This window comes from Leptodactylus fuscus, chromosome 1, assembly GCF_031893055.1.
Source record: "Leptodactylus fuscus isolate aLepFus1 chromosome 1, aLepFus1.hap2, whole genome shotgun sequence".
Lineage (NCBI taxonomy): Eukaryota > Metazoa > Chordata > Amphibia > Anura > Leptodactylidae > Leptodactylus > Leptodactylus fuscus.
The window spans coordinates 234002969-234026553 of record NC_134265.1 but is presented as its reverse complement, the minus strand read 5'-3'; the positions used below and the strand labels follow the sequence as shown (position 1 = coordinate 234026553).

The window sequence follows — 23585 nt, the reverse complement described above, 5'->3', positions numbered from 1 at the left end:
TAAGGTTTTTTACAACACACACTTCATAATAAACAGATCCTACTATAGTCTCTATTTTGACATTAGACACGGGGTAGTCCTTGGTATCGCCATGGATGCATAGTACACTCATACGATTCTTTGGAACAAAGTCCCCAGCTACCAAGCTAGCATGCACCAGAGTGACCAGGCTACCAGAATCCAGCAACACCTGGACAGGACAACCATTCACCACAATGTTACAGACCTACGACTCAGTCTCTAGTCCCGGTGCCGCAGCACACGCAGGAACTTTAAATAATGATTGACGGTTACCAACATCATAATCCATTGGCTCAGAGATTAATGGGCACTGAGAAGCAACATGTCCCCGCTCTTGGCATCTCCAACATTGTACCAGACCTGGTTTCTCTAGTAGAGAGTCCCTTTTTGGGCTGTTGGATGGCCTGCGAGACACCTCTAGAGCTTTTTTCACTCCTCCCTCAAATACCGGAACAGCTTTACTGGGAACTGCCCTCCACCAGGTGTTCCTGGAGGATGGTCTCACTGTAAGGTCATCGTGGAGTTCAGCCTCAGTCGCCAGGTACCTCTCCAGTAGGCCGACGAGTTGGTTGGCATCTATGGGGTCTCCATGTCCAACCCAGCACTGCAATGCAGGAGGAAGAGCTCTGATGAACTGGTCCAGGACCACCTTCTCCACCATCTGTGCAGGGGTACAGGAGTTTGGTTCCAGCCACTTTTTCACCAGGTGAATCAGGTCGTACATCTAGGATCTGGCAGGCTTTTCCATATGGTAGCTCCAGGTATGCACCCGCTGGGCACGAACAGCAGTAGTTACCCCCAGCCGAGCAAGGATTTCCGCTTTTAAATTGTCATAGTCCCAGACGTCCTCCTGGCGGAGGTCATAATAGGCTTTCTGGGGTTCACTGGTGAGATTGGGTGCAATGACGTCTGCCCAGTCAGAAGCTGGCAGTTTTTCCCATTCGGCCACCCTCTCAAACACAGTCAGGAAGGCCTCTACGTTATCATCTGGGGTCATTTTTGCAACGCTCTTTGCACAGCCCACTTCTCATCTCTGTGCTCCACAGGTCTCTGCGGGCTAGTGACAACAGTCTCTTTAAGCAGCGTAATCTGTTGCAACAGCAAACGGTTGGTTTCTTGTTGCTGCAGATTGGACTGAACGTTATGCTTCAGCAGCTCTTCCATAATCCGGGTTTGTATAGCAGCAGCAGCCTTTACCCAGGACATAATTTTTTTTTTTCTCCAGCAAGGAGTGGACGTGTCATTGCCCCTAGCAACTGCTGTATGCCCACGTCCTCCACCAATTGTCAGGGTCTGGGGTTGCTAGGTGCGGTGGCATAGACAGAAAAGTCCAGTTTCTTTAGTCCAAAACAAAGGTAGAGTTTATTTTCACTCAAAAAGGTAGTGCAGCAACAAAAGGAAGCGATACAAAAATAAATACCTGCCCGGCTAGGCTCTAACTAAACATACAATAGGTTACCTCACCTAGAATAACAGAAATCCAAAAGCCAGTAGAATCATTCAAGACACAGCTCCAAAAATATGACCTCTCTGTCAGCTCTCCAGCCAAGCTCTGCCCAAAGTCTGCTGCTGGAGCTGGCTTCTTAAGCTCCCTTGATGAGCAGACTTTCTGCAGCTGATTCGCTGCGGGAATATCCACAAAGTGTGGACTGGAGGGGGAATGGAATGATAGGTCCCACTACCAACCTACCTTCCATTCCTAAAAATCCAGCCCAGTACTGAGCATTTACCAAAATGTTCAGCAGACGAAAGTAGTCTTCTGAGAACAAACATTCCTTCTGGAGTTTTCTCATCTCACCCACCTTAGTAGTCTGGGTGAAATGTACACCCCCTCCATTACCTGACCAGCCATCGGCTTAAAGTGTGATGAGGAATAGTTACCTAGATGTGAAATCAAAGCGGATGGTAAAGTGAATATGTAAGTACATCCAAATACCAAACTATTTTCCCACTAGCTCCTAGGATAGCAGGGGGCATTCAGTGGGGTCAATTCTGGTGTATTTTCCGTTGTAAACGCTATACCTGGTTGTATCTAGATATCCACCTGCATAGCTCATCTATTTCCCATTCTGTTTTAGCCAGTTTTGCCCTAAAGGATGTGGCAATTTTTATTTTATTTTATTTTTTTGCTGCTGCATCATACAAGGTGCTGAAATTAGGTTTACAACCAGTTTATTGCTGACAGACTTCCTTCAAAATGTAATGTATCCATGGGAAGCTATATGGTGTATTTCTTCAGAAATTTGTGGCATCTACCACTAAAGAGTTTTGAATCACACATACTGTGTGTTCCAACCAATGGAGAAGGCTTCCATGTGTGGGATGCAATCTCTTATCTAGTACCATCAGCAGTAAAATCTCTCTACCAATACGTAACACTAGTTATTAATGAGAACTGACTGATCTGCATAACTACCATATCTAAATATATTGTATGTAGAAAAATATAATAAGCATCTGATCATTGCTTAATGTCACGTCTAACAGTGGAACCTTTTCTTGGTCAATGAAGGAAGGTTCCATCTCCAAGCAAAAAACCCCCAAAACAACCCAATTCTTTCCTGTGAAGTGTCCAGTTAACCTCAAGTGGCCATAAAAAGTTGGGCACTATGTTATATGAGATACTGGTCTGTGACTCATACAGTTGGTGTTCGACTAACCCTCTTGTATTTTATTTTTATATCTTTCACTGGGTCAACAATAAATTTAGATACCGTATTTTCCGGACTATAAGGCGCACATAAAATACTTCGATTTCCTCAGAAATCGAAAGTGCGCTTTATAGTCCGGTGCGCCTTATATAAGGCTTGAAGCGGCGGCACGCGAGGAGTTAAGCGGCGGCCGCCGGCAAAGTCTCCATGCCGCTTCCATACATTGCGATGGGAGCGCGCTATTCAAATAGTATTCGTTCATCTCTAACTATTTGAATAGCGCGCTCTCATTGTAATGTATGGAAGCGGCATGCAGACTTTGCCGGCGGCCGCTGCTTAAAGAGATTCTACTAGAGATGAGCGAGTACTGTTCGGATCAGCCGATCCGAACAGTACTCGCTCAACTCTAGATTCTACCATTAAAAGAACTTCTTCCCCCTAACCACGTCGGAATAGCCTTAAAAAGGCTATTCGTCTCTTACCTTTCCCATAGCCAGCGCCGCCTTCTCCCTGAGCTGTGTTCGCGCCTTCCGTGTCGTCTTCTTTGGGCCTCATGAATGACGCATGCGCAGTCGGCTCTGGCTGCGAGAGCCTGTTAGAGCCGACTGCGCATGCGTCATCCATGAGGCCCAAAGAAGACAGAGACGGAGATGCGGAAGAAGGCGGCGCTGGCTATGGTAAAAAGGTAAGAGACGAAAAGTCTTTTAAGGCTATTCCGACGTGATCAAGAAGGAAGTTCTTTTAAAGGTAGAATCCCTTTAACTCCTCGTGTGCTGAGCGCTTCCATTCATTTCAATGGAAGCGTGCCATTGAAATGAATAGAAGCGGCTGGCACGCGGGGGGTTAAGCGGCCGCCGGCAAAGTCTGCCGGCCGCCGCTTTCAATCATATAAGGCGCACCGGACAGCGCTGCGCCTTGTAGTCCGGTGCGCCTTATATATGGACCTAGGCAGGACTATAAGGCGCTCATGGGTAATGCGCCTTATAGTCCGGTGCGCCTTATAGTCCGCAAAATACGGTAGATATTTAGATAGATATTTGTTTCCAGTTATATAAATTACAGTATACAACTATGTTTCCATGTATAGAATATTTCCCATTAACAAAAACCTTGAAACGAAGCTCAGTTTTTACTTTCCGTTCCTTAATTTTTATCAAGGGGGCCCTGTTTTACCTTAACTGGTGAGTAGCGTTACCTCCAGCCTAATGACCTGGATATGACATGACCTTCCATCTGCTGGCTACAGAATGAGTAGGTCTCACTCCTGACATGAACTTACCAACAATTCACTCACCATCTGCTGGCATCTGTTCTGCCAATGTTTGTTAGGGGACTGTAAATGAAATATCACAGATGGCTACTTATGTATTGTTCTGTCAGGCAAAAAATGAGAATGATGTTCATCAAATGATAGCTCCCAATAGCTCCACCTATGATGGCAAAATCTGTCTTAAACATCTATAGGAACAATAAAACACTTCAAAAATATTTTAGATAATGGGCGCATGGCGTACTCCATTATATGATCAGATAAATTGCCATGATTGAAGTTAGGGATGGAAACTTGGCATTATTTTTGTCTACCATTTTGCTCATGATTCTGTCAGAATTAAATGCCATTGTATTAGGTATAACACAAACTTGTTACATTGCCTGTATCCTAAAGTCTTTATTGTACTTGTAATATCCTCTGCCAACCTTTCTCTGCCAATGTTCTATTATGGTCAACTACTTGCACTGTGAAACTGAACTATAGATGTAAACAACATGTCCTTCCTTGTCCTTTAGTTCTTCTTCTACACTAAACTACACTACGACTCATTTTATACATCATGTATAATTCTTCAATGCATCTCAGATTTGCTTGATAGGTTAAATGGTGTTTTTCTATCTTCTGTAAAGACAAAAAGCAAAAAGCAGATGATAACTTCATTAAAAGTTATTGGGAACAATACAAAATAATAATGTTTCCCTATCCCTAAATAATAATAATTAGTTCCCTATCCCATATCACCGGTACTTTGTCTCATTAACCTTGGTTTGCCGATAAGAGAATTTTTTTGAAAGAAATTGAGCATTTGCCAGGACAACTGCAGGAGAACTATGAGAGCAGTTTGGAAAAACATATCCCTCCATTATCAAATCCTACTGTATATTCAGAAAGCATGTTTATTTAGGATCCATGCTCATGAATATGTTTTTATCAGCATACTAATCTATTATTTTCTTATGGCCCCATACTAACGCCCATGTATTATTATGAGTCCATGAGCACAGGGGCAAAACCCAGAACAGATTCAATTCCTGTACATTTTGTGGTCAGGGCTTATTAATGAAATAGATGGCTCTATGGAGGGCATTTGCTCATGGACCCCTAAATACACACCATTATGTGCATGCCCTCTTACATTGAGTCCTTTGCCCAAGATTTAAAATATTATAATTTGGATGTTGCATTTTGGGTTTCATATGGTTCACTGAATAAAGCAGTATTACTTTGGTACTGTATGGCAGCATTACATGGTCTGTATATGCAGTATTATATTTATACCATAGTGTTATTATAGAGTATTATTTGGGCATTGTATGACAGTATTTGTTGGATACTCAGTGACAGTTTTATTTGAGAAGACCAGTAATAGTCTATGGTGGTATTTTCAAGGCAATGAGCATGAAATAGTGAGATTGTTCGTGGGATTTGTATGAGAGTATTTGCTCTTGTTTAACAATATTCTTACATTTGGATTAAAAGTATCTATCTATCTATCTATCTATCTATCTATCTATCATCTATCTATCTGTATGTCTCCTATCTATCTATCTATCTATCTATCTATCTATCTATCTATCTGTCTCCTATCTATCCATCTATCTTTCTCCTATCTATCTATCTATCTATCTATCTATCTATCTATCTGTCTCCTATCTATCTATCTATCCATCTATCTTTCTCCTATCTATCTATCTATCTATCTATCTATCTATCTGTCTCCTGTCTATCTATCTATCTATCTATCTATCTATCTATCTATCTATTATCTATCGATCTATCTATCTGTCTCCTATCTATCTATCTATCTATCTATCTATCTATCTATCTCCTATCTATCTATCTATCTATCTATCTATCTCCTATCTATCTATCTATCTATCTATCTATCTATCTATCTGTCTCCTATCTATCTATCTATCTATCTATCTATCTATCTATTGTTAATCAACTATATCACTTTGTTACTCACTGTTCTCAGGATTGGGCTCTATGCACACAACCATGTGCTTTGTCTGTTTACTAGCCGTATTTTCTTATGACCACACACATGCCTGTACATCACGGATTTATGTAGCACGTCATGAGCCCAGGGGCAAAACTTAAGACCTATTCCTGTCCATTCTGTAGCCTGGGCCCATTAATGGATGACTCCATGGAGGTCACAGGGGACACATGGATATTATCCATGTGCTGTCCATGCCATTTTTTCCCAGATCTGTACATGTGCACATTCATGTACATGTAGCTTTATTGTTTCTTTCTGGAAATAAATATGAGCATAACATTACATCTACTATGGGTTTTAGCTATACAGGCTGCGACAGGAGCAGTCACTACCAGGCCCTGGATCCAGAGGGGGCCCAAATGTAACTCTGCCGTATAAAATATACCATAATTCTAAATAGCGCATGGTAAGTAGGTCGCTTCATTACAGATTTTGCAATAGGGGCCTGGGAGTTTCTAGTTACGCCTCAGCTTCCATTTCTATCAGTCAATCCAACTTCCTTGTTGTACCTTGCTATGTTATATTTTAATATATTCCAGGGCATCATCCATAATATGCATGCCTTTCCCTAAAATCTGAGATAACATTGCTTTATTTTGCAGCCAGCCTGAGCCTTTGTTTTGGTACAACATAAGGTATTTTTCTGAGTTTAGTCATAAATACTCAGTTAACCTTAGTAAGAACAAATCAATAATAAAGGACAAGAAGAAAGGGACTCTGTTTCAGACATACTCTTCAAACCTCCTTGTGTAGATCAAGATACCTTGATCATAAACTTTGTAACAAATAGAATGAAGGACAGACTTTTTCTATGCATTTTTGACCTTATGGATAGTTACATTTTACCAGTTTTTGTTATTTTTTTTCCCTAATTATTTCTAAAATAATTTTATCATTTATTTTATTTTTCAATAAAAGTTGTAAAAGTTTGAATAGGCATTCTTGGTAGTTTTCATATGTCGCAAGGTAAGGTAACAGCATTTCTTCTGATGAAAACCACATTTGACTAGAGAAATATACAGTATTTAGACTTATTATTCCGCAGTGTAATATACTATAACACACTTTCTATAGCTTCTTGAACACATAGAATGTGACTGCTGATGTGGGTTTTAAACTGCAATATGTCAGTTGAAGGTGCAGGTTTATTGTGCATCAGTTTTAGGCCCCACGTTGCAGAAACGCAGCTTTTTTTTGTTGCGGTTTTTTGAGCCAAAGCCAAGAATGGCCACAAAATAAATTCTATTGGGAGGCTTTTTTGGAGGCTGATTTTGAGGCAGATTCAGCGTTAAAATCAGCGCCAAAAACACTGTGCATTAACCTTTATACTTCTACCTTCTGGCTTTGGCTCAAAAAACCACAACAATGTCTGCAACAAAAAAAGCTGCATTTCTGCAATGTGGGGCCTTAGCCTTAGGGTAAGTTCACACTACTGATACACTGCCTGATTCTGAACGTTAAAACACGTTCAGAATCTGCGCGTATAAAGCAGATACCATTCATTTCAATGGGAGCCGGCATACGAGCGCTCCCCATTGAAATGAATGGGCTGCTTTTTTCACTACGAGCGCTCCCATTGAAGTGAATGGGAAGTGCTCGCGTGTACGGCTCGGCAGAAATGAATGGTATCTGCCTTATACGCGCTGATTCTGTACGTGTTTTAACGTTCAGAATCAGGCAGCGTATCAGTAGTGTGAACTTACCCTTATAGAGGAAAATGACAATGAACATTTGGCAGTGTTTTTTCTCTGTGTGTGACCTTAGCCTAATAGGTTGATTTGGAACTTAAGTTGTGAGCCCCAATATGCAACAGGGACCAATGAAAGTGATGACAACAACCTGTTTGCAACATTGTGGAATATGTTGGTGCTGTATAAATGTATAAAATGAATATTAAGGTTAAGGTAACATTTTTCACCGACATAGAATTGCACTTATATTTGCTATATTTTTGTGTATCAATGAAAAAAGAGCTAAAATTATCATAAAATTGTTCTATTGTGAGACAAGATTAATTGTGTATAACAGATCTGAAAAATATCTGCATTAGCGTACTATAGTAAGGTATAGACATGCCATGGTTCCCCATTGTTACGAGGTGTGATATCACTATTTTAAGGGAAGTTGTCTCCCGTTAAATGCTAAATAAGTTCTTTAAGTATAGTTTGCTTTTATGGTAATAACACACATTAAATTGCACATTAAATTATTAAATACCTGAAGGGTTACAAACTCCAAATTAGTTTTATGGTGCACGTAACGCAAATGCACTCCTGACTACAATGAAACACCTCATTCCTTAAATGCATTATTCATACTGGTCAAGTAAATGCATTAAATTTGTAGTGTTACAGCTGAGTGGTACTGTATGACATTTGGTAATGCAAAGCAGACATTGGTGGATGTCCGGAATAATACTGTTATTATAATTCACTGTCCTATGAATTATGGATATAACCGAAATGTCTGTAAAGTAAAAAAGCCATATGCTGCTTCTTCTTGAAATATTTTCACAGTAGTTAATATTATATCTAATTGGTATGTGCAATTCAGTAAATCCTCCTTCCTCAGGCTTTGGCATATTTTATTTCAAAGCACATCGACACTATTTGATGGCCTTGATTTCCCTCCCGTATTTTTATTTATAGTTATAACATTGAGCAGACAAACTAATGAGCTGTATTTTTATACACCCTAGGTATATATTTCAGTCCAGATGCTGACAGTCTGCAATATTACAAGGACTACATAGAAAATCTGCCCTTGACCGATGATCCGGAAATATTTGGAATGCACGAAAATGCCAATTTAGCTTTCCAGGTTTGTGTGCTTATGGGTACTTGCTCTAATTTAATTGTGTGAAGCATGGATTCCACTATTGCTCAAAGGAGAATAATGATTCAATCATAATAGTCTGTTAAACACAGATAATAGGCAGTAGCTGCTATTGTATGTCAATCTTCCAGTAATATTATTACTCAGAAAAAAGCCACAATACAAATCACAACTGCTACCTAGGCAGCTGTATGCCAATAATAATGATTGCTGTAGTCTTCTGTTAATAGAAGGAAATATAACCTCCTGGAGTATTGGGTGATTTAAAGTACCGTATATGGTTCCTTTAACTGAAAGGTTACACATTACATAAAGGATGACTCTACATTAAACATTTAATCTTGGCAAATCCATGCGTCATGCAAGACTTATCTTGTATTGATCTTAATTTATAAGATAATCCTTTAATAGTCCCACAGTGGGGAAATTTCAGCCTATGTTGTAGTCCAGAGCTATATTCACAATTCTTCTGGAAACAGTCAACAAGTTTTATGACCCAACACAACCTTAACATCTGAGATAATGTAGGAAGATAGTGAAGATAACGTTCTTCACAGAATGTAATGCCCAGAACATTCTCTAAAGAGAAATAGAATATGAAAGAAATTCTGGAAGATTTCAGCTCTGAAGCCTTCAGAATTGTGACTACAGCTCTTATCTATAATACAAGCTATATGACCTAACAAAACCCTAACATCTTAGATAATGTAGGAAGATAGTAAAGATATTGTACTTCACAGAATGACCAGACCATACTCTATAGAGAAACAGAGTATAAAAGAAATTCTGGGAGATTTCAAGTTTGAAGCCTTCAGAATTGTGAATACAACAAGGGGCCACACGGTGGCTCAGTGGTTAGCACTGCAGCCTTGCAGCACTGGGTCCTGGTGTTCAAATCCTGCCAAGGGCAAAAAAACCATCTGCAAGGAGTTTGTATGTTCTCCCCGTGTTTGCATGGATTTCCATCCCATATTCCAACAAAGACATACTGATAGGGAAAAAATGTACATTGTGAGCTCTATGTGGGGCTCACAATCTACAAAAAAAAAAAAAAAGAATTGTGAATACAACTTTTTTATATAATACTAGCTATATGACCCAACACAACCTAAATATCTTAGATAATGTAGGAAGATAGTGAAGATATTGTACTTCACAGAATGTAAATGATCAGGACATACTCTGAAGAGAAACAGGATTTCAAAGCTCTGAAGCCTTCAGAATTGTGAATTCAGATCTTATCTATAATACATGCTGATGAATATAAAATTAGTAATGCACTGTATATACTATATTAGAAAATTTTGTGTGGATTCATTTTACATGTAAACTTTAGAATAGTTTGAACATGCGGTTTGCTCCTGCTGATGAAATGCTTACGGGTTTACTTGTGACATTAAAACATGCTGCTATTATATGTAGAAAATTGAAATGGTTCTACTACTGTCACTAGTATACAGTGTTGGCCAAAAGTATTGGCACCCCTGCAATTCTGTCAGATAATTCTTCCAGAAAATGATTGCAAGCACAAACTCTTTGGTATTAATATCTTCATTTATTTTGCTTGCAATGAAAAAACACAAAAGAGAATGGAAAAAAAGTCAAATCATTGATCATTTTACACAAAACTCCAAATATGGGCCGGACAAAAGTATTGGCACCCTCAGCCTAATACTTGGTAGCACAACCTTTAGACAAAATAACTGCGAACAACCGCTTCCAGTAACCATCAATGAGTTTCTTACAATGCTCTGCTGGAATTTTAGACCATTCTTCTTTGGCAAACTGCTCCAGGTCCCTGAGATGGGAAGGGTGCCTTCTCCAAACTGCCATTTTGAGATCTCTCCACAGGTGTTCTATGGGATATTAATATCAAGAGTTTGTGCTTGCAATCATTTTCTGGAAGAGAATGAGTATTATCTAACAGAATTGCAGGGGTGCCAATACTTTTGGCCAACACTGTATATTTAGGCTCTGCTTTTTGAATAGTAGATTCTTGTGGATCACCAAAAAACTGTCTGACCATACAAGAATATCCAAAAAGGGAAGTTCAGAAAACAAGTATGCTTACCTGTATATATCTCTCTATAGCGCAAAGAAACAAACACTCTTATTAATACAATATTGGACGTACAGCCGAGGTCTACATCACGAGGGGCTGGAAAAAGCAATGATGACATTGTTAGCGAACTAGCTGCTTCAATTCTATCAAAATTACCAGGTAATGCCTGATAAATTGTTAATAGTAATATTATTTTAATCTTGCATCAGTTCTGACATTATTTGATTGTATGAATTATTGGTTCCCTGCTTCATTGGTTGACTGATCAAAAGATTTTCACTGTATGTGTATTTATATATTTATCATATATTTTATGATGCACTTTACATAGTATGGCACCATCTAGTGTTTGAAGTGTATAGCAATGTGAATGTCCATCTAATAAGTGGATAGTCAACCAGGTCTCTGCATCCACTCTTTGTTTCAGGTTAGCAAATAGAAATAGGTTTTTATCAGGGAACACCAGATTATCTGCATTAGCATACAGGGAATGTAAGAAGGCAACATATTGTTGACTGCCAGAGGGAGAAGTAGAGTCATTCCGTTCAGAACCCTTCCCCAGCACAGTTTAGCAGCGCAAAGGGGGCATATAGAAGCAAACAATATTGTAAAATATATTATATTGTGCTTTAAACACTGTATGTTACTTTAAATTAGCTATAACAGTGATACATGGTATAATTACATTACACATATATATTATAAAAATTAATTCTTGTCTGTCTGTCTGTTCTCTAAGCGTGACCAAACGACTGGACCGATCTTCACCAAATTTGGTACAGAGAAACTTCAGATATCCGGGAAGGTTTAACATGAGACTCCAACTTGCTTGAACGTACCATTGCTGAGATACAGCATTCCCAACACAATGCCCCCCCCCCCCTTAGCCAATACAAACCTGCAAGTCTTTCACTCATATTCCAACTACAATACACACGGTCACTCCACATGCACAAACCAACACTGATATCCAAACTGAGATACTTGCATCAGAGGATTAGATACACAGATCAGCACACAGTATCACACGCCAGAGGATTAGATACACGCATCTACACACAGTCCCACACACAAGAGGATTAAATACGTGCTTCTGCACACAGTTCCACACGCTGGAGGATTAGATACGTGCGTCTGCACACAGTTCCACATGCCGGAGGATTAGATACGTATGCCTGCACACAGTTTCACATGCCAGAGGATTAGATACACGCATCTGCACACAGTTCCACACACCAGAGGATTAGATACGCATGTCTGCACACAGTTGTATACGCCATAGGATTAGATACACATGTATGCACACAGTACCACATGCCATAGGATTAGATATGCATGTCTACACACAGTTCCACATGCTGTAGATACGCGCCTCTTCATGCAGTATCACACTTTGGAGGATTACATACATTCTTCTGCACACACTACCACACACCAGAGAATTAGATACACGTCTCAGCACACAGTACTACACAGGGGAGGATTAGTTATGCGCGTCTGCGCACAGTACCACACGCCAGGGGATTAGATACGCATGTCTGCACACAGTTCTACACGCCAGAGGATTCGAGACACACGTCTTCACACAGTTCCATACCACACAGGGGAGGATTAGATACGTGCGTCTGTGCACAATACCACACGACCGAGGATTAGATACGTGCATCTGCACACAGTAGCACATGACGGGGAATTGGATACATGCATCTGCACACAGTACCACATGCCAGAGGATTGGGTATGCGCATCTGCACACAGTTCCACACACCAGAGGATTAGATACGCACATCTGCACACAGTACCACACGCTGGAGGATTAGATATGTGCATCTGCACACAGTACCACACCAACAAGGATTAGATACTTGCGTCTACACACAGTACTACACGGGGAAGGATTAGATACGTGCATCTGCACGCAGTACAACACGCCGGAGGATTAGATACATGCCACTGCACACAATACCACACGGGGAGGATTAGATACGTGCCTCTGCACAAAGTACCACACGCTGGAGGATTAGATACGCATATCTTCACACAGTACCACACATCAGAGAATTAGATATGCACGTCTTCAGACAGTTCCACACACCAGAGAATTAGATACGTGTGTTTACACACAGTACTAATTGGGAAAGGATTAAGTATGCGCATCTGAACACAGTTCCACACACCGGAGGATTAGATACACACCTCTTCACACAATACCACACAGGGAGGATTAGATACGTGCCTCTGCACACAGTACCACAAGTCGTAGGATAAGATACGTGCCTCAGCACACAGTACCATACGCTGGAGGATTAGATAGACGGCTCTGCACAGAGTACCAAACATTAGCGTTTTACTCCAGGTTTCCATAGCAACCCAGCCATTTTTCTTCACTGCTGTATGTCAGCTTTAAAGAAGCAGGGCACTGTGGATGACACTTTTACACAAGGTCACATATACACAGCTTTACTCCAGGTATCCATAACAACTGATCACAGGTTTTTCACTGATATCCGAAATGAGATACACATTATCACATGACGCTTATGGACACACACAAAAGATATACAAAATACACCAGTGCAAAACTGTACAATTCTTATGGGGCCACTACACAAACAAAAAATGTAATATACCCATGCGAAGCCGGGTCCTCCTGCTAGTGTGTATATATATATATATATATATATATATATATATATATATATATATATACAGTACAGGCCAAAAGTTTGGACACACCTTCTTATTCAGAGTTTTCTGTATTTTCATGGCTATGAAAATTGTAGATTCACACTGAAGGCATCAAAACTATGAATTAACACACCTGAAATTATATACTTAACAAAAAAGTGTGAAACAACTGAAAATATGTCTTATATTCTAGGTTCTTCAAAGTAGCCACCTTTTGCTTTGATTCCTGCTTTGCACACTCTTGAGCTTCAAGAGGTAGTCACCTGAAATGGTTTTCACTTCACAGGTGTGCCCTGTCAGGTCTAATAAGTGGGATTTCTTGCCTTAGAAATGGAGTTGGGACCATCAGTTGTTGTGCAGAAGTCAGGTGGATACACAGCTGATAGTCCTACTGAATAGACTGTTAGAATTTGTATTATGCCAAGAAAAAGCAGCTAAGTAAAGAAAAACGAGTGGCCATCATTACTTTAAGAAATGAAAGTCAGTCAGCTTGAAAAATTGGGAAAACTTTGAAAGTGTCCCCAAGTGCAGTTGCAAAAACCATCAAGCGCTACAAAGAAACTGGCTCACATGAGGACTGTCCCAGGAAAAGAAGACCAAGAGTCACCTCTGCTGCGGAGGATAAGTTCATCCGAGTTACCAGCCTCAGAAATCGCAGGTTAACAGCAGCTAAGAGACCAGGTCAATGCCACACAGAATTATAGCAACAGACACATCTCTACAACAACTGTTAAGAGGAGACTTTGTGCAGCAGGCCTTCATGGTAAAATAGCTGCTAGAAAACCACTGCTAAGGACAGGCAACAAGCAGAAGAGACTTGTTTGGGCTAAAGAACACAAGGAATGGACATTAAACCAGTGGAAATCTGTGCTTTGATCTGATGAGTCCAAATTTGAGATCTTTGGTTCCAACAACCGTGTCTTGGTGTGACGCAGAAAAAGTGAACAGATGGACTCTGCATGCCTGGTTCCCACCATGAAGCATGGTGGAGGAGGTGTGATGGTGTAGAGGCGCTTTGCTGGTGACACTGTTGGGGATTTATTCAAAATTGAAGGCATACTGAACCAGCATGGCTACCACAGCATCTTGCAGTGGCATGCTATTCCATCTGGTTTGCATTTAGTTGGACCATCATTTATTTTTCAGCAGGACAATGACTCCAAACACACCTCCAGGCTGTGTAAGGGCTATTTGACCAAGAAGGAGTGTGATGGGGTGCTATGCAAGATGACCTGGCCTGCACAATCACCAGACCTGAACCCATTTGAGATGGTTTGGGGTGAGCTGGACCACAGAGTGAAGGCAAAAGGGCCAACAAGTGCTAAGCATCTCTGGGAACTCCTTCAAGACTGTTGGAAGACCATTTCCAGTGACTACCTCTTGAAGCTCATCAAGAGAATGTGAAGAGTCTGCAAAGCAGTAATCAAAGCAAAAGGTGGCTGATTTGAAGAACCTGGAATATAAGACATATTTTCAGTTGTTTCACTCTTTTTTGTTAAGTATATAATTCCACATGTGTTAATTCATAGTTTTGATGCCCAGTGTAAATCTACAATTTTCATAGTCATGAAAATACAGAAAACTCTTTGAATAAGAAGATGTGTCCAATCTTTTGGTCTGTACTGTATATAGTCACAATAATAGTTATTCAGGAAGGGAACACTTGGCACTTTTTGGTCAGTTTCATGGCGCTGTGTTCCTTATGCCCTTTAGACATATTTTTCTTAAACTATGGGTAGTAAAGTTTCAATGGTTTATACTCATGATCAGCATTACTTAGTATTCAGAAGGACCTGGCAGTTTCCAATGAATTAATTTAATGTGACCTTAATTATTGAACTTGATCTTGCATCTATTTAAAGGGAAACTCTTTATGACTCCCTAATGAATAATATCTGCAAAAACTAAGTTTTTCAGGCTATTTTTAAATGACTTGGAGTAGCGACCTAACAACATTGAAGGTGACCTTCTATCTCATTGTGCTACCAGTACTACTATTATGTCTTGCTGTGTGGGAGGGGACAGGGGATCTGACTGGGGTGACATTGTCTTCCTGCTGGGCATACATATTATAGAGGCAGTCACTATGGCAGTGTATCCTAAGCAGAAACCTTGAGAATGTTTCCGCAGGACACAGCAGCAGTATGACTCAGGCTTACAGCAGAAATGGCAAATTGTTGTCAGACATGCCAACCTGCCTAGATTTCCCAGGAGTCTCACAATTTTTGAGCCATCTTATCCAGTCACTGCCTCCAATCCTGCCCAGAGAGAAAGAGATGCTAACAGGAAGCTAAAGCATAATTTACTCCTTGCAATCGTCTCTGCATTCTGTCAGGAGGTGGGCGTATCCATAGAGAGGAAGGGAGGAGCTATATATGACCATGCTTGTATACGTTTCACCAGCCTTAGCATACACAATAAAGGTACTATAGAGTCACATACAACAAGAATTGGGCTATTTATACTAGAATTTAGAAAATGGTGGAACATTACTAAGCCAAACCGTATAACAAAGTGTAAAGGATAATTTATTAAAATACCTAGATATAGAGAAAAAACCTACATATATCACAAATAAACAAGGGAAGACAAGGTGTCCACACAAAATATTGGTATGCCGTGGTTTTATAAGGTTACATATGAAGGCTAAACTAGTCATGATAGAAACATGTTACAATACTGGGTTCTATATAAAGAAACTCACAGTGCAATGAACAAATGTCTTATATGCAACATAGTAAAGAAAGTAATATATAAGTATTAGCATAAGCTATATGCCCATTGCATTAATCAGCAGCAAGTAATACATATGCACCATAATACATAATACACTAAGCCAACAATAAGTATAACGCTACATACCACAATGCTATATACTATGGGTTTCTTTATATAGAACACAGTATTGTAACATCTTTCTAACATGATAGATTTGTACTTGTTTAGCCTTCATATGTAGCCTTATAAAACCTTAAAAAGGAACTCATCGAAGTCAATGGGAGGCTTTTTTTTTTTCTAAATGTAGATTGTGAGCCCCACATAGAGCTCACAATGTACATTTTTTCCTATCAGTATGTCTTTTTGGAATATGGGATGGAGATCCATGCAAACACGGGGAGCACATGCAAACTCCTTGCAGATGTTTTTTTTTTTTTTTTTTTTTTTTGCCATTAGTGGGATTTGAGCACCAGGACTCCAGTTCTGCAAGGCTGCAGTGCTAACCACTGAGCCACAATGTGGCCCCCATCCAGGTTTAAGAAAAGTGGCAAAAAGTTTTTTTTAAAAAATGCTAATTTTGTCACATATTTAGTCTTGCATTAAAATTTTCACCTTTTTGATCCCACTTTTCTGGCCTTAATCTGTCTTATTTCTTATGGTGGCCTGATGTCAGTAAGGGGCCCCATTTTATGCTTGCTATGGTGCTATCTATCTTCTGTGTATGTCCTGTTCTGAATGTACAGTATATCATCTTTGACACTTCAGTGAGATGTTCTAGAAGTGCTCAGGTAATAAATACATATTTTTAACTTATTTATACCTCATATATGTTTCGTTACCTTCTTTTTTCTACAGATAAATTGAACATGGAGGTTGCATCAGAGATGCTGTTTGTCAGAGACTCTAAAGGCCGGGTCAGTTCATTGACTACTGTACTTGGGCAAGAAGTGGACAGATTTAATAAACTTCTCACATTACTTAAGGTGAGTTACTTGAGGAAGTCCAAGTGATCTGAATTATCATTTACTTATCATAGTCGGAGTGATCATTGCTATTATGTAATAAAAAATGATTTTTTTTTGTGCAACTACATTGGCATCTTGTACGTCTAATAAATAAAGCAAATGTCTGATTAATATGTTGTGATTTCACTTGCCATCAACATATTCCAGTCTTGTTACAATCCTATTTATTTCATCCCACAGAATTCTCTAGAGACTCTTAAGAAAGCTATTGCTGGGTTTGTGGTTATGTCTGAGGAAATGGAAAGAATATACAAAAGCTTCTTGAACAACCAAGTTCCCACGTTGTGGGCTGATGCTGCTTATCCTTCTCTAAAACCTCTTGGATCATGGGTCAAAGATCTACTTCTGAGGACATCATTTATTGATGTAAGTAATAGGAATTTTACATATTTGGTCTCATATTTCTCTGTATTTTTATGAGTTATAGAAACAATAAACCTAGAAAACATGACATAAACTTGTGTTTATCAATCGTCAGGATACTATGTATGTTTCCGAAGCATATCTTATGGTGCACTGACAGTTCAGTTGTGGGGCTTCAGTAAGGGGAGGGGTTTAGTTATAATTGCCAACATCCTAGAAGGGGTATTCGAAGGAACATTGGTTTCAGTGCAGTGCAGAAACGTTCCGGTGAGGCCATGCCCTCGATTGGATTGCCCTCCTTCTTTATTTGCCATGTCACTTTCTTCTTATATGGGCTGGCAATTCCCCTTTTTCAGACAAGTGACCAAGTCACAAATAAAATGATGAACCCAAGAGATTTGACAGGAGGTCACCCCTATATTCAAGAGTCTCACAAACAATCTGGGAGATTATGTGTTTAGGGTTCCTGTTCTCTTATTGGGAAGTAATGTGGGAGTACACAGCTTCTAGAGCAGTCTTACAGCCAGATTTGTCTGATTTGTCAGATTTGTGAGAAAGGAGAGGGATTTACTGGGATTTTTAATTTTTTTGTGGATTTCTATATATATTAAATTTTAAGCATGTAGCCCACAAATCTCATCTATAGACCAGCTCACAGGGTCAAATGTATTTAGACAAATGGACTTCCCTATCCAGCCTTATTGCAGATATGGTCAACAAGCTCAGCACTTGTCATTATTTTAACAAATTCCTATATGCTGATTTTTAGTGAGCTTTATAAAATCCCCAAGAACCATTTTAAGCTGCTTAGAATGATATTTGCAGTCAAATTGCAATATGGTTACATAGATTGCTCTTGTGTATATTCCAAACATATGAAACATTATGTGACAATGTTAAAGAGGTTATACTAGAGTTTATAAAAATAATCATCAGCAGAAAATCTTATAAAATAACATTAAATTCCTTTGTTTCGTCTCTGATCATCTGATGTTCCTGGCTGATCTTTTTTTCTTCAGTGATGACATGCTGTACATCCATGTGTCCCTGCAACAAATCAGGTTTAGGTTTTCTGTACCTACTGTCTGGTGCTGGACATATTAACATCACTTAGGCCAATGATTGCATGCAGAGGTCACATGGATGAATGTCAGGCCATTGCCGCAGAAAAATAAAGATGCAATAGGTAATAGGGTTTACCGCTGTTGGGACAACACCTTCAAGAGTCTTCTTCCATTTATTTTTCAATTAGTGAACTTTGTTATTGAGGTGAAATGCTTAGTCCTCCAACTATTGGGCAGAAAAACAGATATAAAATGCAATAGATACAGTGAATTAAAATTTTTGATGCATGTTACACATAGAAAATGTTTGGCGTATACCACATATAAATAGTTTCAGAGTATAATATATATTGGTGCATATTTAAACAGTGTATTATTTTCTTCAAGGCATGGATTCGCCAAGGTCAGCCAAAATCATTCTGGATTTCAGGATTCTTTTTCCCTCAGGGTTTTCTCACAGGTAAAAAAAAATCTGTATAAAGCATAGTTTAGGCCACAAGTTATAATATAAATTATAACCTAGGAAATATAATACAATTTTCTAATCCATTTAAGTGACCACTGCCGTTTCAGTAAACTTTTTATAAATGAATAGCACAGGTGATTTTATTATTATTATTATTATTATTATTATTATTAATAATAATAATACTACTACTAATAATAATAATATTAACTTTGTAATGTATGTTATCAGAGATGAATGCCTCTTTCTACTGCTGTATCTGTCTAGAAATAGATTGCTAGTCACATGACCAAGATGACTCAGGTCTATAGAAGTCTATGGGAAAGGCGGGTGGGGGGGGGGGGTGATCGTGCAGGCCATCGGAGAAGAAAGTTGCTGAATAGAAGCTTTTGTCACAACCAAAACACCTTATTTACATTAGTATATGTTAGTACTTCTCTATATTTGTTTCATGTTCTTGGGACTGTTTCTGAGTGATAGTTATAGAGCTGATTTCTCCTGAGAGAAATGAAAGCTAAAGATACAGCTTGCAAAGAGAAAACTGCTTAAATCTGTAGACTACAAGTCATATAATGACAAAAAATAGTGTTATTCCTCACAAACACGACAGCTTACTGTACAATAAAAAGTAACCCAAAATGACAGGTTTGCTATAAGAAAATTCTTTTATCAGCATTTTGACTTAGGCCTAACTTTTTATGTTATTTTTTTTAAATGCTATATTTATATTTATATTGGGCAAATTGAATTACAGGGTTTGTCCCATGAGGACAACACCAGTCCACACAGTATGTCCTATTACTATCCAGTGTGCTAAAGTGAGAGCTATAGCAGTCTCAGTTCATTACATGGACAGCCATTCATTTATTGCCTCATGCTCCCTATATAATATACACTGGTAGACAGCAGCCAGTGCAAAAATACTGGCAACATGGCTGCTTACTCTTGCTGCTGCAGCAGCTGGCATTGTACTTTTCCACAGCAAATGAGCCAATCGGAGGACTCCAAGGACTCGGAAGTGGTCATAATTAGAGATGAGCGAATGGCGTTCGATTGAATTGATATTCGATCGAATATCAGGCCGTTCGAGGTATTCGATTACAATCGAATATCACGAGGCAAACGCACTAAAAATTTGTATCCCCTCCCACCTTCCCTGGCGCTTTTTTTGCACCAATAACTGTGCAGGGGAGGTGGGACAGGAACTACGACAAAGGTGGTATTGAAAAAAAATCGGAAAAAAGTAATTGGCTGGCTAAATCAGGTTTGACCTCCAATTTATACGAATGGTGGATTTAATATCCGGGTCATATGAGACAGTGAACTATGTGACTGTGAGACAGGGATAGATGTACTGGCAGGGTTAGCTAGGGATTACCTTTATTTAGGTGGGAATGTTACTCACCCAGCTCTTTGGGGCTCTATCTCGTCGGGGTCCCTGTCAGCTTGCGATGTGCGGGAGCTGTCTTTTTCCCATAGGAATGCATTGACCAGTGTTGATTGGCCGAATGCCATACAGAGTACAGCATTCGGCCAATCAACGCTGGTTCTGCCGGAGGAGGCGGAGTCTGAGTTCGGTCCACAGCAGTCTCCATTCTGGTCCGATCTCAGATGTAGTTACTCCGGAGATGTAGCTACACCCTCCCACCTCCCCTGCGCAGTTATTGGTGCAAAAAAAGTGCCAGGGAAGGTGGGAGGGGATACAAATTTTTAGTGGGTTTTACTTGTGGTATTCGATTGTAATCGAATACCTCGAACGGCCTGATATTTGATTGAATATCAATTCAATCGAACGCCGTTCGCTCATCTCTAGAAAACATAGATCATAAATCATATGTATTGAATGCATTGAAATGAGCACATCATATCTTGTTCACTCATACAGGTAAAGACTTGTGTACTGAGCATGTTTCCGGTTAGTAGTCCAGGTGCAGGGTCTCTGATCTCTCTGAAACACTCCCTCAGTGCCGGTACAGAATACTGTGGGCAAAGATGAGCGAACACTGTTCGGATCAGCCGATCCGAACAGCACACTCCTATAGAAATGAATGGAAGCACCTGTGACGTCGGCCGGCCGCCGGCAAAGTCAGCGTCACAGGTGCTTCCATTCATTTCTATGAGAGCGTGCTGTTCGGATCGGCTGATCCGAACAGTGTTCGCTCATCTCTATGGGCAATGCTTTTTTTTTTTTTTTTTTTTTTTTAGATTCTAGTCTTTTATACATTCTGTGGTATTAGCACTACTTCTGAAAAATTGCATTGTGCCACAGTGTAATTTATTACAGAGGCTGTTAAGCTGCTGCCTGGTTTTCATCAGAAATGGTGTGACCCCATAACCCGGTCTGCCTAATCGTGCCCTTCCTCTGCCCTCCATTCTATCAGCCTGCACTCATAACTGAACAAGCTTTTTCCTCACTTCTAGTCTAATATCACCTCCTGCCCTCTTAATCCCATTCAGTCTCATCTCATTCCAGACCTCACTTCTCTTTTCATGCCTGTTTGTTTTACTGATCCCTATCTACTCGCAGCTTCCCCTCCTCATTCACATATACAGCTGTAATACTAATGATCAGAATCCTCTATGTTTCCTATTACTGGTGTTGGCTGCTTTTCTAATAACAGATCCATTGTGGACTGTCTAACACTCTCTTCATCTGCCTGGATTATTGAACTTCTTTGCTACTTACATTCTATACATAACTAGACTTCCTCTGCTCCTGATTCTCTCCTTCCAAACCTGGAGTATATTGGTGCTGGCAGGTTGACATCTTACTTCTGATCTATACTCTCACAGACTCCTGAGCTAAGGGAAGATACCAGGAGCCTGTAGAGGCAAGGATCAGTGGTAGAATGGCATCCTGCCTAAGGCCATTTTATTGAAGACCTGGGAGGTCCAGTAATAACCAACTATATAAAGATAGTGATGTCACTGGGGTACCCCAAGGCTGGTAACAGATGTCTGTACAGTGGTATCCATCATAATGCTTTTTACTGAATCCTGCAGCATACAATAGTGTAGTCCACTATTCCGTCCTGTCCTTTTAGTGGCATCCCCAATGTATCTTGACCAGATAGTGGTCAAAAGGAAATTATTTTGGTTTCTGTCTGGTGATAGAAGTCTAGGTATACATTTAGAATAAAGCTTTCCATGTACATGTTAAATGTAGGGAAGAAACAAGAAATGAATAGTCCCTAAGGATAGTAACTTTTATTTTTCATATACATTTTGTTCATATTCATGAATGTGTCCTTGTTGCAGCCATGAAATTACCAAAATCCTGGTGACATTCCTGCAACACCCCACTCTTGTGTCTATCAATGAACAGCCTAACCTTGGCATAGACTTTATGCTTCATTCTTTCTCCTGACTCTACTTTAAGTTTGCACACTTATCGTGGCAGAGTATACGTTTTTTTTTTAAAGGGGAGAGGTGATTGTGCCATCTCTTTCCCATAACATCTAGGATATCCCCTTAAACAATTTATTCACTGTACTCTTATTTATCTTTTACATTGGTACAGGCCATGATTTCTGGATGTCTATAGTAAGAATCCCTTTAGCAGTTCTTGCTGAACTAACACTCATCACCTACTATATTTACTGCCGAGGACGTCCAGAAGTCATGACCATTTGGGGGTATTTCAGGACTGAAGTTGTGAAATACTGAACTATGTTATCTTGACCATCCACCTCTCCTTTTACTTGTCTATTATTCCAAACTTTGAATTTGTTTAGAATAAAATAATATATTAATAGTTTTAGCAATTTTTACAGCAAACCTAAATCGGATACTTTACACATGATATATATTTATGTTTTAGGGATACTTCAGAATCATGCCAGGAAATATAACTTGCCGATAGATGAACTTAGCTTCCACTACAATGTTCTTCCATATTATCGAGATCAAGCCGCTGTCACAGAAGCAATAAAAACTATAAAGTTCGGAGAGGAGTTGCCCATGGATAAAAAGGTACAGTCAATTACTATTATTTGGAGTTTTGTATCACAGCCAAATCACTGTAACCATGAACTGCTGATAGAAGACGACAAGTCAAGTAACAGATGGTCTCTTCTGAATGGCATAGTCCTATCAGCCCTGACAGACAACAGAATGCAGTCTGTCTACACTTATAAGATCATTATCAGGGCTATTAAAAATTATTTTTTATTTTCTTAACTTTAATTAAAATTATGATTCGCTAATAATCATTTTTACAATTCAAGTATAGATATATCCATTGGCTCAGAATATCCTCAGTTTTATATGTTGTTCTCTTTAAAGGGAACCTATCATCTGGTACACTAAACCACTCACCGTTCTTTATGGACAAGTGTTTAGCGTTCCAAATAGCCCTATTGTAAAGCCATATGTACTCGTACCAAAATGAAAAAAGCTTTATACTCACCCTGCC

The 23585-nt window shown here is 39.5% G+C and overlaps 1 protein-coding gene across 1 annotated transcript in view; it reads left to right on the top strand.

Moving 5' to 3' along the window:
- Positions 1–23585, top strand: part of DNAH6 (dynein axonemal heavy chain 6) — a 285907-nt gene that overhangs the window by 243218 nt on the left and 19104 nt on the right. Inside the window, exons 69-74 of the mRNA XM_075284265.1 lie at positions 8649–8770; positions 10877–11006; positions 17109–17236; positions 17459–17644; positions 19093–19165; positions 22992–23143. Coding sequence (XP_075140366.1) covers positions 8649–8770; positions 10877–11006; positions 17109–17236; positions 17459–17644; positions 19093–19165; positions 22992–23143 — 791 coding nt within the window. The remainder of the gene's footprint in view (positions 1–8648; positions 8771–10876; positions 11007–17108; positions 17237–17458; positions 17645–19092; positions 19166–22991; positions 23144–23585) is intronic.